The sequence below is a fragment of the Pinus tabuliformis genome, chromosome 7 (assembly GCF_031772625.1).
Source record: "Pinus tabuliformis cultivar Carrire ecotype Pingquan chromosome 7, CPIR1, whole genome shotgun sequence".
NCBI classification, from domain to species: domain Eukaryota; kingdom Viridiplantae; phylum Streptophyta; class Pinopsida; order Pinales; family Pinaceae; genus Pinus; species Pinus tabuliformis.
The window spans coordinates 1,615,404,306-1,615,422,179 of record NC_142293.1 but is presented as its reverse complement, the minus strand read 5'-3'; the positions used below and the strand labels follow the sequence as shown (position 1 = coordinate 1,615,422,179).

At 38.1% G+C, this 17,874-nt stretch overlaps 1 protein-coding gene across 1 annotated transcript; it reads right to left on the bottom strand.

The window, feature by feature from the left end:
* Positions 1–1,776: 1,776 nt before the first annotated feature.
* LOC149254393 (large ribosomal subunit protein eL13z-like) lies at positions 1,777–12,922 on the bottom strand. The gene is made up of 5 exons (XM_089460145.1): positions 12,766–12,922; positions 4,225–4,340; positions 3,966–4,099; positions 2,412–2,570; positions 1,777–2,298 (listed from the first exon to the last, which is right to left on the bottom strand). Exons 2-5 carry the CDS (start codon positions 4,331–4,333, stop codon positions 2,077–2,079), a joined length of 624 nt encoding a protein of 207 aa, XP_089316271.1. The 5' UTR covers positions 4,334–4,340; positions 12,766–12,922; the 3' UTR covers positions 1,777–2,076.
* Positions 12,923–17,874: the final 4,952 nt, after the last annotated feature.

Sequence of the window (17,874 nt, the reverse complement as noted above, 5' to 3'; positions counted from 1 at the left end):
TTTGGACACTGAATGGTAGCTGCCTGAGTGCACGGGATGACTCCAGGCCAGCGCAATAAGATGGCTGATGGCTCTAGCACATAAAAGTCCCCCTCCAGCTACAGACGAGGGGACGGAAAAAATATGGATCCATTAATTTTGCCAAGTCACTAAATATAGCAAGAGGGTTTGCCTAAGGATACCAAGGACCATGCTTGCTCTATATGCTTAGATTACGTAACAGTGTTAGAAAACAAAACAAGAATATTTCATTAACGCTTATTCCACACAGAACCAAAGGAAGTAAGGGACCATCGTCTAATTAGTAATCATATTGAGCTTTCTAGTATAAAAAAAATAAGATTAGAAAGGCGCCATCATCATATTGAACTCACAAATAACCTGTGGGGGAGGGCGGCGGGGGGAGGGGTGGAAGTCATCTTCAGGCAGAGGCAAAAAAAGCAGGCATGACACTTAATCCCACAACTAATTAGAGATATGACAGATTTAACATTCTATTTGCAAACCTTGCATTCAAATAGAAAGGCACTAAAGCATCACAGGCAATACAAAAACTGTTAGGGAAAGTTCCCACAAGCAAATTTGGAGATCTATTTCCATTGTATAGATAGCACCTGATTCTCAATCAAACCAGTTGCTGGGGACCAAAGCACACCACACGCTACTAGCCAAACAAATTACATAAGGTCTGCACTCAGATAGATGAGAGAATATGCAACACAAGAAAACTGCAATGACATGAAGTCCCCCAATATTCACTTAACAAGAGGTGGAAAATATTATAGTGGCATCTACGTGCCTGTAAACATCAACACTGACCACTATCTGAAAATTTACATTCAAATGATTGAACAATTCAGGAGAGGCAAAAAAAGCAGGCATGACACTTAATCCTACACAACTAATTAGATATCTGACAGATTTAACATTCTATTTGCAAACCTTGCATTCAAATAGATAGGCACTAAAGCATCATAGGCAATTCAAAAACTGTTAGGGAAAGTTCCCACAAGCAAATTTGGAGATCTATTTCCATTGTATAGATAGCACCTGATTCTCACTCAAACCAGTTGCTGGGGACCAAAGCACACCACACGCTACTAGCCAAACAAATTACGGAAGGTGTGCACTCAGATAGATGAGAGAATATGCAACACAAGAAAACTGCAATGACATGAAGTCCCCCAATATTCACTTAACAAGAAAACTAAATTACATTACACAGTCAACAAGAGGTGGAAAATATTACAGTTGCATCTATGTGCCTGTAAACATCGACACTGACCACTATTTGAAAATTTACATTCAATTGATTGAACAATTCAGGTTGGTCCAGCTTGTCATTTTTAATCATTGGTCATCTTAGGTTATTGCATGCTCTAGAAACAAGATAGTCTGCCTCTGTTTTAGACTTGTATTCATTTTGTGTACATCAATTTGTTTAACTCACTAGAGCTTTCACTCACTCTAATATGCAACCTTGTATGGTGCCTGAATTGATGGAAACAATTAATTGGGTTTACCTGAATACATGTTTCTGCAAGGAATATTTCCTTGTGAACAATACATTTTTATTAGTTTACCTGAATACATGTTTCTGCAAGGAATGTTTCCTTGTGAACAATACATTTTGGTGAAAAAAACATATATATGGCAGGGAGAGAAAGATACGCAGGGAAGAAAAAGACAGACCCATCTTAGTTTTAACTTTTAATACAAGTAAAAGACAAACAGAAATACAAAACCTGAAAGACTGATGAAGGCAACAAAAAAACAAAAATAACAGGCCTCTTTTACCTTCATTTAATCATGTTGTGTAAGCTGAAAATAATGATAAAAAATATTTTTAAAGCAGGGAAAAATTAAAAGCGCCCCAAGTATAAAAAACATCAATACCATCAAAACATTCATCTTAAGTAATGCATCCTACGACTGCTAACGAAAGTCCTTAAGGTTCTTGTTCGCTGGCTTTCTATGCAGCACAAACTGCATTTCTCATCTGAAGATGAAAAACGCGAAAAAAGGACATTCAAAACTTCATAAATATATCTCTGACACTGCTTCCACAACGGACATCTACTTTTTCTCATCTTTTTCTGCCTCTGCAGCCTTCTTCATCCGAACTCCTACCAATCGCTTGTTCATTCTTTCGACACGCAATTTAGCATATGCTTTAAAGTTTTTCATTTCATCTGTAACCTTGATAATTTCAACCGATGGCTTTTCTTGGCTGATCGGCAAATACACTCCTTGAACTTGAGTAGCTGTAGCCAACTCCTCAGGACTAGAATCACCCGCCTGCAAAATGATATGCAATAATTATTCCATCAAACCTAAAGATTAAGACCATCATAAAAGATTAGTGTTTCAGAATTTAAACTACTAAATAAAATTCAAAGAAAGAATCTCACCTTAAGCTTGCGAGCACTCCTTGGGAAAACAACCAACTTCGCTTTGTATGTTTTCAGCCGCTGAACATTAGTTTGAAGACCCTCCAGGGAGCGATTTCTCCGGCGATGATCTACTGCAATACCTATTGTAGGTGCATATTTCTTAGGAATGCCTGCAGCCTGTAGAACAAATACAGTGTGTTAACATGGAATAAAATAGTTTTACCATTACTATGAATAATGTTAGTCAAATGAAAAATATACCTATGGATATATATCTCTTTAGCCACTAAAGGACTAAGCTTCTTGGGAATAACTCTATGTCGAGGTAACTCACATACATCACATAAAATCACACTCCTCAAAAATTATACCAAATTTCTGTTGAATTAAGCTCTTCCCAGCAAAAATTTCCCACTTCTGCTTACAACAGGTTTTAAGAATTAAATATATTTGACATCACAATTATATAGTTCTTATTTAAGTAGCTTTAGCCTTTAGTGCAATTGAACTAAAGTTAAACTTCCATGCAAGTAGATGCTAGTGTGTACTGTAAATAACTTGTGAGAACACGATAAATAAATTGAAAAGCCTTCCATGGCCCTCCTAAGCAGATCTTGACCAATTCTAAGCCATTTGCAATAACAAATTAACTAAGCAGAAGAAAATTACCGTCAGGCTTCTATGCAAAGCTTCTGACAGCATAATTAGATACAAAAATGAAGCAGACAAGTGAAAAGGTCAACGAGACTTCATACCTTCAAAAATGCTTCTTTGATAACAGATAATGATAAATATGCATGTACAAAGAAAACCTTTGAAAAAGAACAATGAAACTGAAACATGCACGGAACAGTGAAGTATGCATCCTTTTCGAAATTTTGGGAAAATATATTTGTATGATACCTTGAATTTATTCAAATTTTTTCGAGCAAGCTTCTTACTCGAAGCAAAATTTAATGCTGATCAATGTTTGTCTAACCTCTTCCGCTCAATATGCTGAAAATCAAGTAAATATACAATTTAAAAATAACAAACACTCGAGTGATGAATACGAGACCAGAAGGCTACAGACAAAAGAGTCATGAATAAGAGACCAGAGGCCTGCAAAAAGATAGAGCCATAAAATTAATGGCAATAAGGAAATATACAATTTAAAATTAACAAACGCTCGAGTGATGAATAAGAGAATAGAAGGCTACAAACAAAAGAGTGATGAATAGGAGACCAGAAGGCTACAGACGAAAGAGTCATGAATAAGAGACCAGAGGGCTGCAAAAAGATAGAGCCATAAAATTAATGGCAATAAGTAAATATACAATTTTAAAATAACAAACGCTCGAGTGATGAATAAGATAATAGAAGGCTACAAACAAAAGAATGATGAATAAGAGACAAAAAGGCTGCAAAAAGATAGAGCCATAAAATTAATGGCAATGATAGGAGAGATGATATTGTCTGACCAAACATAACAAGTGCAACTTCATCCAGAAAGATCAACAAAGTATATGTAAAAATCAAGCAAAAGCTGTTTACTCCTTACACTACAATTGCATATGGAAAGTATAATCTCACCTTCAGCTCTTCAAGTGAAAATCCTCTCCCCGCACGAATTTTCATGTTGTATTTTTGGGTTTGGCCATGTACAATTGGTCGAAGAGGGCCAGCTGTAGGGCGGGGAAAGATCTTAACAGCCTTTTTCTGACGAGCTGCATAAACATGGTCAAACACTCGTGTAAGAAGGCATTATTAACAAGAAAATGAGCATGTTGGACACACAAAGTTCATCTTCAACAAAGAAAAAAAGTAAAACAAGCATGTTTTATGGCATTACCGATCCGTCTCCTTTTCTTGCGGGCAGGCTGATTGAACCATGTTTTTACATAATTTTGCCAGTGTTTCTTAAAATGCCCATTAGGCACAACATTGTTGTGCTTCACCATCACTTACCTGAAGCACTAAACAAATTAAATTAAAATACTGTTTGCATTGAATTAAAAAACTAAATTTCTCACTAAATGAGCATCAAATGGTTCTGACAATGATTTTTCACATGTTCAAATATGTCAACACTAGTAGGGCATCTAATCATGAGCCCATTCCATAGTAAATCTCAGACAATAAAATATTGCAAACTGCAACTGTATTGATATGACCATTCAAGAGAGTTTCTATAATGATAAATCATTAACAACTATATTTAGTATTTACCTACACATTCTCAGAGCATTAGAGAGGTCAGCTCCATACGGATCCAGAGTAGACTGCCTACTGCTCATTAGAGTACCCCCCAGTTCTAGATGAGGAAACGAAAGAGTCATTCAGAGTTTCTTTCTTTCGACCTTTGATGCTAGGAGTCTCCCTCACTCGTACAATCATACAGCTGGACCACCCATAGTTCCAAAGGACTCAGACAGCAAGCCAGTGCCCTGTTCGCCCCTCTCACCCCCTCCACCATCAGACTCAGGAGACCTTGACATCATCAACCTCATCATCTGATCTCTCTCTCTCTCTCTCTCTCTCTCTCTCTTGAAAGGTTCTTGGGTTGTCCAACTTTCTAGTCTTGGACAAACTCATTTAGTATTTTGCATCACCATACCTTTGTCACGGTTTTCTACATATGTTCTGTGATGTTATCTAGGTTTCTTTCTTTATATTATTTTTCAGTATTTTCTTGGAGTTGTGCTTGCACTCCCACATCATGTGCATATTGGTTGTACTCTTCAGTCCCTCCGAACTACATTTGTTGTCATTTGTCGAACACTAATAAAATTATCTCAACTTTATGAAAAAGAACTTGAAACAATCAGTATGCCATTAAAAACACTGTCACAACAAATTATCATTAGCACCTGCTCCATTAACCAATAATTGTGACAAAAATAGTACCTTTTGTCTAGCACTGCATGAAAAAAGATCTCCAGCATGAAAAAGTGAGTCAGATGTATATGATGACACATGAATTTACATTGCTGGAGGAATATTCTGTATTGACACAATAACTAACAACCTTTAAAGCTATGTTGCAAGAGTTTCCAGAACAAGGGAATGGGTGTTTATTATGTAAGATGAGAATTATATATTAAAGTTCAACAAATGACCCTAAAAGTAATTAAATAAGACTGTTAGGTAAGATAAGATAATTATTAGAGTCCAACAAATGACCATAAAAGTAATTAAATGGAACTGTTAGGTAAGATAAGATAATTTATGAACAGTTTCAAAAAACGATGGAGAGTGTGAATTGTGCTAGGGTTTTGGATCACTCTGGTTCCTTTCAGGGCACCATCATTGATCCAGAGTCTGTAAGATAGTTCACGAGCTTGCGTTGGATTGCATGTGAAGCCCCTTGCATCTATTCAGACATGGAGACAGAGCAGTCCTTTGGATCTATTTCGGCAACGATCGATGGGTGATTATGAACCATCTTCACTGCAAGTTGAAAGCATCTTTCGAGGTCAAGTGGGTGATTTCTCAAAAAGATCGCACACACCATTGGTGGATCTTGGGTGGTTGTTTTGTTTATCAAGGCTAGTGCAGCTAGATTATTTCAGATCTGGCTTACTAATCCCCTCATCCACCAAATCAAGGCTCTCCCACTTATATAATGTTATGGGATTTGGTTTTTCTTTGGACAAGGCGGCCCCCTTGGAGCATTGGGCATGTGTCGCTTTCTTTTTCTATATGAAGGTGGGTTTTAGATCTATTTTCATTCTTTAGTTCCCAGATCATAGCAAATCAAAGTAAAAATTCAGATCCAAAGGAGCCCTTCTCTCTCTTACTCCCAGGTCTGGCCAAAAGACAGGCAGATGCTGAGAAATTCCAGATTTCAACAAGAAGACATCCATCTTCCAGATCTGGGGCTCAGATCTAGTAGAAAACATGAAGCAAAGCATTCAAAACATGGTTGGTATACCTTCACTTTTTCAAAGTTTGCTATATGAGGGGAAATTTCCACAGGATTCCTTTCAACTGAAAGATTACGATATTGCAATGATCATATTAAATTTGAGGTTGAGGGGTGGAGCTTCGTGCTTCAAAAACCCTAATGGATCTATCTCTTTCAAGGACACGGTGAAAGGGAAGGTTGTTATTCCTTTCAACCAGTTCCAAAATATGCCAAGACCCTACATTGTCAAACAAACAAAACAAGTGCCAGCCATGGAAGTTAAACATACAAAGGTCAACTTGCTTTTTGTTGATCTTCAATCCAAGGCACTAATATGTGATTTCCGAGATCCGAAGACTTACACTAGTGGGCTTTTTCTTCTTGGACCCCCAATTGCGATGTGTACCCATGTTCTAAAGGTTTCTTCATAGTTCAATTTGATACACAAAAAGATTTGGAGAAAGTCCCAAGTTATGGGCCATGGATTTGGGGTAGAGTTGGGCTCTTCATAACCCCATCGTTCCTATATTTTGATGCCGCAAGCATGGCGGTCACAACAATGTTGGTTTGGGTGAGATTGCCAAATCTCCCTCTTCCTTTTTGGCACCATCAGGTCCTCAAGGATATCAGAAATACTCTTGGTAAACTCAAAAAGATGGACATTGACAATACAAAAAAAGGTATCTTCACTTTTGCCAGAATTTGTGTAGAGATCAACCTCAGTAAAGGTCTACCTGATCGTATCCAACTAAAACATAAAAACTTTCAGTGGACTCAAGTTTTAAATTATGAGAACACAACATTTAGATGTCGAATTTGTTTTCAAACGAGACACTTGTTGAACACATGCACATAGGCACAATAGATACCAAAAAAGAATGAGGTGGGCCCATAAGCCAAAGGGATGGCAGGTATCTGACCCTTACCATTATGAAGAAGAAGAGACCGAGGAGAACAATTCAAATATGGATGCACAGGTACAGCAACCTAACCAAGCAAAGGGAAATGTTGTGGATGTTGAAGAAAGTGTAACTAGGTTCGGCCTTCATAAATGTACTTTTGATATTTGTATTTATTCAAGAAAAAGAAATATTATTTTTGTTATATTTACCAATGAATTTCTTGCTCATTGAAATAGGTCTAGCACATGTCAAAGTGTTATAAGTGAGTCAAAGAATCAAAAAGAAAATGTTGAAGACTCTTAAGGGCATGTTACACCATGTATATATTTGTATAAGAGTCAAAGAATATCCCTCCAAGCAAAGACAAGTCCTCTCCATGCAACAACATCACTAAAAGGAGCAAAAACGATGAAGGAAACTCAAGTCAGCCTACAGTCATCATGTCAGCCTCAAGTTGGCCTAAACGAGGGACAGTCCTCTATATATAGAGGTTGTCCACTCCCTCAAACAACAAGCAAACTACCACTGAAATCAGCGAGCAAGGAAGACCGAGAAAAAGGGGGAAAAACGACACGTATAAGGAGCCTCTAGTGTAGCGAAGGAGAAGTCATTACCAAAGGTTGGAGGATTGTCTCTAGAGTAAAACACAGTCACATGTGCGAGAAAAGGAGGCATTTCTGTGGTCATAACAGCAGCAACGTCTCATACTTATCATTTTTTGGGCTTGAAACTTAGGCCTATAAGGCCTCCCACTAGAACGAAGAAGAGACTCTCTCAATCGAAGAAGAAAGGAACCAAATACTCAAGGAAACCTCCCACACGTGCGAGAATTTAGGGCTACAGGACAGTCATATCAAGTCTGCAACTACACCTTGAAGAAGGAGCTCAGTTGGTCAAGAGGAAGGAAGGGATCATCACAAGTAAAGGGTCTCACTAAAGATCAAGGATAAGTGTCTCTTCTAGAGCAAGTGCAACAAGGACTATCAACAATTGTAAGAAGAACGAAGTGCTGAAAGGAGGACAAAGTGTCGAGGAACGAAGTGCAGGAAGGAGGAAGGACTTGACTTGTGCTTGGAGGATATTTTTGTCAAGGGTCTAGGGTTTGGCATTGATCAATAAGAAGCTTCAATAAGAGAAATTTACAAAAGGGTTTTCCTCTCTAAGAGAGAGAGGTTTTGCCCTGGCAGAGAGCCAACATCTTGTGTTCTTTTTCTTATGTTTTTGGTAGCAGTTTGATGAAGTAAACACACATGCATTAATAAGAAGAAAAGAAGATTAAGCTAACAAGATAAATTGTAAAAGAGCTTCACAAATTGTTATCAAGTCTAGAAGAATCCTACTATATCTAATTGCCCTAGATTCTTCAACAGTGGATTGGTCAGGAACCACGACAAATATACTGAAGGGCACTGAATTAGTAGATGTCAAAAGCATCATAGCAGTAGAAAGAGGAAATACCGAATGAAAAGGGCATGGGGCATATAAAGAGAACCCATGTATCTGAGAGCTCATACTCGGACAATGAAGTCCCTTTACAGGTAGCTGGTAATGAATTGGCAATGGTGACTGTTGAGGCCAATTATGGGGTTTGTCAAACGGTTTAGAAAAATAAAGCCAAAAAGGAGAAGTTAAGTGAATTTTATCACACTTGACCCCCGCAAAACTTATGTAATTTAATACAATTTTATTTTTATTGCTCATTCTGAAAGGTTGATATAACTGGATGCTTAACAAGATCTACAAAATGTAATTTTTTCCTTGTTTCAAATTGAATAAAATTACGATTTCTTTTCAAAAAAAATAGAAAATTTATTAAATTCCAACAAATGACCATAAAAGTAATTAAATAGGATTGTTGAGTACATGCATTAATAAATGGTTGAAACCCAAATGGTGGCTCCTAAATAAAGCAAGATGCAAACATCAAGTAAAATGAACCGAGGTATTGTAGGTCATGGGAAGCAATAATATGTATATATTTATTAAATAAAGAGAAGGAATATAAAACTCGCAATCGTCGTGATATGAAGCATTATGTAAACAATGAGATTTGAGGTTAAAATCCCCGTAGGTCAAGCCAACAATATATATATATATATATATAGAGAGAGAGAGATATATATATATATATATATTCAAAAAACACATTAATGATGCATAAATGTCAACTTTCACTATTCTTCAATTGTTTTGTTTTATTGCATCTGCTTTTCCAAGATTCCATCACTCCATCCCAATCTGAAGCATCATGACATTTTTCACTTCCAATACCATATAATTTATGTTGGTCTCTTCCATATCTACCCTCTTCATCGGTTGGTGATTCACTCCAAGTTGAGATCTACTAGGTATTATTGTTTGTCATTTTCACAGACTAATCATTGTAGCCTTGAATGTTGTAAGAATATCATAAGCATCAATCTTCCTAATGTCATCTGTGGAGTAACGCCCAGAGGGAATTACTCTCTAATCTCCAAGACTAAATGGGGTGTCTTACTTTCATCCATTTGTCTTGGCATATCCCTCTTTATTCTCACATTATTTATATGATCACTTTTACTTACAGTGCTTCTAGTGGAAGAATGTTGCAGCCTCTTTGCAGTAGCATGAAATTCTAGTCCCTTTACAACACTTGTATCTTGAGGCGAGATAACCGTTTTTAGTATGACTTTGCAACTTGTCAATAATCAATATTTATTCAAGACCAAACTTAGTTTTGGAAATGGTTCCTTCATTAACATCACAATATCCTTTTGTAGATGGAAGGAAAATTCTATTGATTCCATCCACTTAACCTTGCTCTTTTAATAGATTTCATTATGTTTTAGTCTTTCCAAGCCTTTGGCCACACTACGTAGAATCTATCATAACAAGTACATTTCTAAATAAAAACAACATTAGAAATGAATTGTGTAAAACCTAGATATAATAATATGTGCCAAACCATTATGCAAATTGATAAGTAACCACAATTTTTTTCAGTTTTAGAATATCAGTAAAAGATAATGCAATGATGGTTAGGAAAGCCCTAAAATATCTCAAAAGGTCCCTAAATTTGGCAAGAAACAGGGTAAGTACCAGCGGTGAAATTACAAAACCCCTAATGGAATTCCTGCTCATTTAAAAAAAGGGCAAAAATTCATCCATATGCTAAATGATAACCAATAAGATGTTGAGGTGAATTTTGATTGATATAACAATTTACATGGTTTATCTCAAAGATAAATATAGTGTTCATCACCCAACCTATATATATATATATATGACAGAATTTCACCCTCAACATGTCACATTACAATTTGAAATTCACCTAGGTTACCCAATTCCATGTAATGGATGCTGAAATTCACCACAGGTTCTTGGCTTTGTTGAATGAAACTCACACACAAACACACACATATCATTCTTATTTTATGGTAAGATTAAGCTCTCTCTCTCTCTATATATATATGTGTGTGTGTGTGCGCGCGCGCGAGCGCATGGGCATGCAACTTCTTTTGAAATAAAATAGCATTTCCCATGTATCAAAATCGGTGTCTAAGGTAGTTACTTGCATAAGGTAGCTTGCTCAATGGTTTTATAATCTTGCGGAAGATTTACATAATATATGTACTCTAAAATATTAATAAATAAGCCTTAGGAATTTTAAGGCATGTTATGGAAAGTCCCCTAATTATTATACTCAAACATCTCTTAAAAAACTTGAGGCAAATTATAACCAATAAGATGTTGAAGTGAATTTTTATTGATATAACAATTTACATGGTTTATCTCAAAGATAAATATATTGTGTTCATCAAGCAACCTTAAAAAATAAATAAATATATATATATATGACAATAACAGAATTTCACCCTAAACATGTCACGTTACAATTCGAAATTCACTTGGGTTGCCCAATTCTATGTAATGGAAGCTGAAATTCACCACAGGTTCTTGGCTTTGTTGAATGAAACTCACACACACACCACACACATATCATTCTTATTTTATTGTAAGATTAAGCACGCTCTCTCTCTATATATATGTGTGTGTATGTGTGCGCAAGCGCGTCTGCATGCGTGGGCGTTCAACTTCTGTTGAAATAAAATAGCATTTCGCATGTATCAACTATCAACATCAATGTCTAAGGTAGTTACTTGCATAAGGTAGCTTGCTCAATGGTTTTATAATCTTGCGGAAGATTGACCAAATCTACGTATACTCTCAAATATTAATAAATAAGCCTTGGGAATTTTAAACATATTAAGGGAAGTCCCCTAACTATTATACACAGATATCTCTCAAAAATATTCCTAATTATGAAGCAGCAGGCCACTCAGTTCTACAAAAGTTATATTCTGTCTAGAAAGCACGAAAAGAACCATAATCACTAGACATTTAATTGAGACATAATGCAACATACCTGCCCATTTGGGTATTAACCAAAACTCAGCATCATTACCCAACATAGTTATCCACTTTGATAAAAGTGGGCATCTTTCCTAGGAAGGGAGCAAAGTTTCAATTCTGATTTTAATTTCAAGGCTGGTAAGACATAGATCGCAACTTATAGAAAGAACTTATTAATTTGCAAAATTTGCAGCATTTCAGCATGGCTTCAGTTATAGCTTTACATAATATACTCATGGGCAACGAAGAGTGCCTGGGGATATCGCAAAATAGATGGGCAACGAATCAAACCCATAACTTAGCAGATGCCCACAGGCCATAGTCAATGAGCTGCTCTACCAGCCATCTGATTGCCCCTTCATGATGAGCAAGTGAACTAAATATATATATTGCTACACCAAGTTTACCATGTAAGGAGGGCTTGGGTAAAAAATTGCATGGTAGACATCGAGAGTCCAACAGCACCTAGGAATATTGAAAACTGGAGAGCCTAGAAACTGAACCTGAAAACTGGAACATTATGGCTCAAACCTCCGAGCCAACTCAATCATATTGCTATATAAACTGAACAAATGTTGAACATTAAACAAGCTAGCTGAGAGGCAGCTCTCTAACATTGAACTACATCTGATATCATAAAGTGTTTTAAGAAACGATAGACCAGCTAGCACACGCAACACTAACAAGTGGCATCCCTCGTGAATCGCACTATGGAATACGACATGAGCTTCTCTTTTTGTCAGTGCAGATTCTTATCTGATCATCGACATCTATTTTACCAGAAACGGAGATTAAAAAAAAACAGAACAGGGAATTGGGATTCCTATTGCTATATAAACTGAACAAATGTTGAACGCCAAACAAGCTATCCGAGAAGCTGCGCTCTAACATTGAACTACATCTGATATCATAAAGCATTTTAGGAAACGATAGGCCCTCTTGCACACGCAACACTAACAAGTGACATCCCTCGTGAATCGCACTATGGAATACGACATGAGCTTTTTTTGTCAGTGCAGATTATTATTTGATCATCGACATCTATTTTACCAGAAACGGAGATGCAAAACAATTAAAGGAAAAAAACGGTTTAGAACAGGGAATTGGGATTCCCCGGTTATGCAATCAGAAACCCTTCAAGGGTTTTCTATAGATATGCAAGAATAAGAGTATCAGCAATCATCATACACACCTTGTAAATCTTCGCTCCTCCTCTTCCGGACGCCTGCAAACGCTCTCCCTTACCTTCCTTCCGCTCTCCTCTGGCACCAACAGAAAAGAAAACTTCTAGTGGCCCTTACCCAGACTTGTACAAAACCCTAACCCTAAAACCCTAAGAGATTAAAAAACATTTTTAATTATTATTTTTTATTTCGCGTGGGGGAGGAGGGTGGGGAGTGAAGGGGGTCAGCCTATGTTTCATGTAGTTTGTATCATGATCTATAGGTGAATTGATGTGGGTAGTCCCCAAGGGGAGAGGCTACAGGGTATATGTTTTTTATATAGTTTATGTGGTTTTAAAATAATAAAATGTCTATTAATTAGTTTTTAGTTTAGATTAATTTAATTAAATATGAGCATTTATCTGTAATTAACATTTAATTTAATTATAGATGGAAATAAATATAACAAAAACTAATTAATTAATAAAATTTTCCCATTTAATTTAATTATAGATGGAAATAAATATAACAAAAACTAACTAACTAATAAAAGTTTCTTTTTCCTATCTCTTGGTCCAGTCTAGTTGCCTAGTCCAATGTCGTTGTTTTTTTGGTCAAATGTAGTGGTTGAATGATATGTTCTCTCTATTTAACATGCAGCCATGATCCGATTTGGTTCTTCAACTTGTCCTAACGATGAACCACACTTGTTGGTTTGAAATGCGTCGACAAATGAATTATGATGTGATTTTCACCGAAAACACTTCTCAATAAAGTTTATAAAGATATTTGAAATTTATATTTAAGTTATATATTTTTAAAATATTGATATATTTTAATTATTTATATTTTACCTTATTAAAATTATAATAAATATTTTATTTTTATATTTGATTTTTCTTCAAAAGCTAAGTTAGGGTCAGTTCTAATATTGGATGGAAGAATGATTTACCTACTAGTGGGATATTATTATCAGCATAGATCTATCTTAAGTAGGGATCTAACATGAGCAGAGAGGGATCACATTTCTTTAAGTGCAAACTTATTTAGAGTGTAAAATACAATGTGTTATTTTTCATTGTTCAAATTATGTTTTTGAATGCTAAATGGAGTATATATAGGAACAAATAAAGGTTTTAACTATAAAAACTTAATTTTGTCATGATGATATATAATATATACTTAATTTACATTAAAATATTTTATATCACATGTACATCAAGACACTTTATCACACAAATTAATCTGGTTTTTTATTATTAATATATTTTTAAGTAGAAATCCATGTGTAGGGCGGGAACACATAAAAACTTTCAGAAACAATTAATAGAAGAATATTTTCAAAAAAGAAGTTGCTCTGCAACTATGGCGCCTTGACCTATGGAGTGAAGTTCTGGTGTTGTAACTGGTCGTTGGGTCCCCGCGGCGGGTCCTTGCCCCCTCTATTGGGCTTGACCCTTCCTGCATGTGTTGGTTGATCCCTGTTGGTCGTATCTGCAGTTGTCTAGGTTTCTTTCATCTAAATCCTCAGACTTCTTCATGTGCTTTGCATCTTTAGCGCCCTTGTTTCGTGCGTCAGTCTGGCATTGTATCCATCTGCTAGGTCCCCACTATCGGTCCTCGCTCTGCTTGGGCTTGACCCCCCTTTCCTACTTTTGTTGGTTGGCCCTCGTCGATTAGGTTTTTAGTCGTTTGTGTCTCTTTCGCCACCCGCCTTATTGGTTTTGGGGTTGGGTGTTCGATGTCTGAACCATCCCAAGAAGCGCCGCTACAAGCGGAGATTGTTGCTTTCAATATTCTGGTGGCCTCTGCTCCGAAGTTCTGTAAGCAAGGGGATTCCAAGTTCATGAAGAAAGTTGTTAAGATCCCCAAGATAGAAATATGTGCCCCGCAGGCCCGCTCTCGTACTCTGCAGCTTATGGACAAGGGCCTTATTGGCCATTTCATGGGCCTTTGGGCGTCCCCTCGGACAGTAAAGGCCTCGGTTGAGAAGAACTGTAATCCTCTTATAAAAGGTGTAGTCATCTCCTCCTTCTGTGGCAAATTTTCTATAACTTTTATTTTGAGAATAGATTGGACCGTGATTTAATGTTTAGGAGTGGTCCATATTTTATGGGGGCACAGGGGCTCGATCTAGACAGCTGGAGCCCCAGCTTCAATCCGAATTGTGATGTTCCTTCATAGGTTCTGGTCTGGGTGAAGTTACCTTACCCCCCCTTCATCGTTGGAATGATGCCACTTTCAGATTCATTGGGAACTCCTTGGGGAGGTATATCAATTGTTATGAACCAAAAGATGACCTCTTCTCATGTGTGAGGATTTGTGTGGAGGTGAATTTAGAGAAGGATCTCTCGGCAACTGTCAATCTTTGTATGGATAGTTGCACGCATGGCAAGAAGTCAATTATGACCAACTGCCCTTCAAGTGTAAGTTGTGCCATGAATATGGACACTTTGCAAAAGGTTGCCCTAAAGGAGTGGACTCCGTGGAGAAACAATCTGGGGACCCCAAATATCAATGGCAGCAGGTCAAGCGGCACAAGTCTTCAAAATTTTCACCTCAAGCCAGCACCCCTGGCTCTATTCCAGTAACAAAGGAGATTGAATCTGCCCCCCCCCCACCCCACGCCTGTTGGGGGCGATCTTGATTTGGAATCGGAGAATCATTTTAGGTGCTTGGACTATGATATTATTGTATAAGGTCCAGTACACCCCCCCCCCCTCATCCTCTCAGGAGGCCCCAGACACTCATTCTGCTCCCTCGGGGGGGCCAAAAGGTCATAAGGAGTCTAGCTCTAGCCCTGACACTGACAGCAGTTCATATGAATCATCGAAGGAGGAAGAAGACTTTGATGGTTTCATGACATCTACAGAAGGCCTGGGGCCTTCCACGTAGCTGACCTTTGTTGATGATAGACCAGAGGGTGCAAGACCGAAGCAGCCTGTCAGAAAAGAGAAGAAAGCAGGAAGAAAAAGAAATAAGGAAGTTAAAAGGGAGAAAACTGAAAAAGACAAAGAATTGGGAGTCCAACACACTATTCCTCATCAGCTAGCAAGTGTAGGGAATAAAGGAGGTGGAGGAAAAAAGGAAATAATACGGGCCCTGGCAAGGGGGTGAGGAACTCAAAAAGGTGATTAATGAATACCATATCTTGGAATTGTAGGGGTCTGGGATCAGTAAAAAGAATGACGGAAGTGAAATCCCTCGTCAATAAAGAAAGACCATAAGTTACTCTCCTATAGGAAACCAAGTTGGACGAGGAGTCTATCAACTCTATTAAAAACAACTTTTGGAATACTGGAAATCTAGAAACAATCAGTTCAAGAGGAGCATCTCGATGCCTCTGGATATTTCAACACAACAATGGGATATCATGAAAAAAGAGGGGGCTCCATCATTCCTAATGTCCAACAGGAATATATGGAGGACCTCATCTTAACCCTAAACATCTTCGATGTCAAACCTAAAAAATTCTTGTATACCTGGACTAACAAAAGAGTGGGTGCAAACCATATTGCGGCCCTACTGTACTGTTTCCCTGTTGCTGACAATCTCCTAATCCTGAGTTACAGCCTCAAATCTTCCATCCTCATGTGGGCTGGTTCGGACCACCGACCGATCAACGTGGTTATCTCTCATCCCCTGGATCTGGGCCCTATCCCCTTTCGCTACTCTCCCCAATGGCTGGATGTCCCCAATTTCTTAGAGGTGGTCTCCCTTTCCTGGTCGTTTTGGATTGATGGAAGCCCAATAACCATCTGGGAGTCCAAGATCCGTAGACTGAAAGACGACAATAAAAAGTGGTTAAAGGATCATAAATCTGAAAGACAGGAAAACATCAAAGATATGGAAGAAAAATTTGTTGCAATCCAAGGGAGAATGGAATCAAAGCTAGTACAGGAATCGAATTTTCATAAGGAAGCAGACACTTCACACAAACCTAAGAAAGGAGCAAGAGTATTGGAGACTACATATCTTTGGACACCACATAAGGACTCTAGACACCACATATCTCCACAATGGTATGATATTGTCCACTTTGGGCCTAAGCCCTCATGGATTTGTTTTTGGGCTTTACCCCAAAAGGCCTCATACCAATGGAGATATTTGTCCATCCGTATATACCCATGATCCTCCCCACTTCTAGTCAATATGGGACTTTGGTCGTATACCCAACAATCCTCCCCTCGAACAAAGGACCATCGAGCTTCCCCTCAAACGATTATCCATCCGTCCACTCTCTACCAACCAGGATTCTCCGCTCCAATGCGTTGGAAGCACACGCCTTACATGGAAGCACCACCTGCCTCGAGAGCTTGCTCTGTCCCATGTCAACTCCTCTTCACCGTGTTGGAACTAGGACACGTCCATGAAGAATCTGGAGCACACTGCCTGTCTAACTGAGCTCATCCACGGATCCCATCGTGATATTACCGGGGCCCACCACCTTCGTTCGGCATTCCAAGGATTCATCCACTTGGCTAACTTCGGGGCATGGCTCTGATACCAGTTGTTAGAAAATTATATATTACAGAGCAATGGAACACATAAAATATTGCAGAAATATAAACACAGAAAACACACAAAACAAGAGAGACACAGATATACGTGGTTCACCCAGTTTGGGCTACGTCCACCCCGAACAGCCAGTCCTTCCTTTCTATTATCCAGCAAAATGAAGAGACACAACCTACAGCAAATCCGCTGTAATATCATCTGTTTTCTCTCACAGTCTCACCTCTCTGTTTCTCGCTCACATAATACACATCTATATCACAGCCTCAAATACAATACCCTCATACAAATAGAGGGGTTGCCTTCTAGGGCAAAAAACCCTAAACTAAACATAAGTTCTACCGTCAGATCATCCGCCTAATGAATGGCCCAGATTTATTTCCCCGCCGGGGGACCGCTGGCCCCCGGACCCCCGCGTGGAGGGGTGTACAAAACTTCCTGGGGTATACATCCGGTTGAAACAAAGACCTCTGAACAATCATGCTCCACACACAACAATCTCCCACTTGGAGAATGATTGTAGCAACTCCACCGCTGCTTCATTTGCTGGACAATGACTCCTCTTTGGACCTGGCTGTTTCTCATCTTCATCGTCATCCTTGAAGACCAATTGAAACTGAGCA

Excerpts from the sequence above, each read along its gene's own strand:
- LOC149254393 (XM_089460145.1), bottom strand. The coding sequence starts at position 4,333 with ATGGTGAAGCACAACAATGTTGTGCCTAATGGGCATTTTAAGAAACAC. Across the intron at positions 4,100-4,224 it reads CAAGAAAAGGAGACGGATCG|CTCGTCAGAAAAAGGCTGTT; the intron begins GTAATGCCATAA and ends ATGTTTATGCAG. Across the intron at positions 2,299-2,411 it reads GGAGTGCTCGCAAGCTTAAG|GCGGGTGATTCTAGTCCTGA; the intron begins GTGAGATTCTTT and ends ATCATTTTGCAG.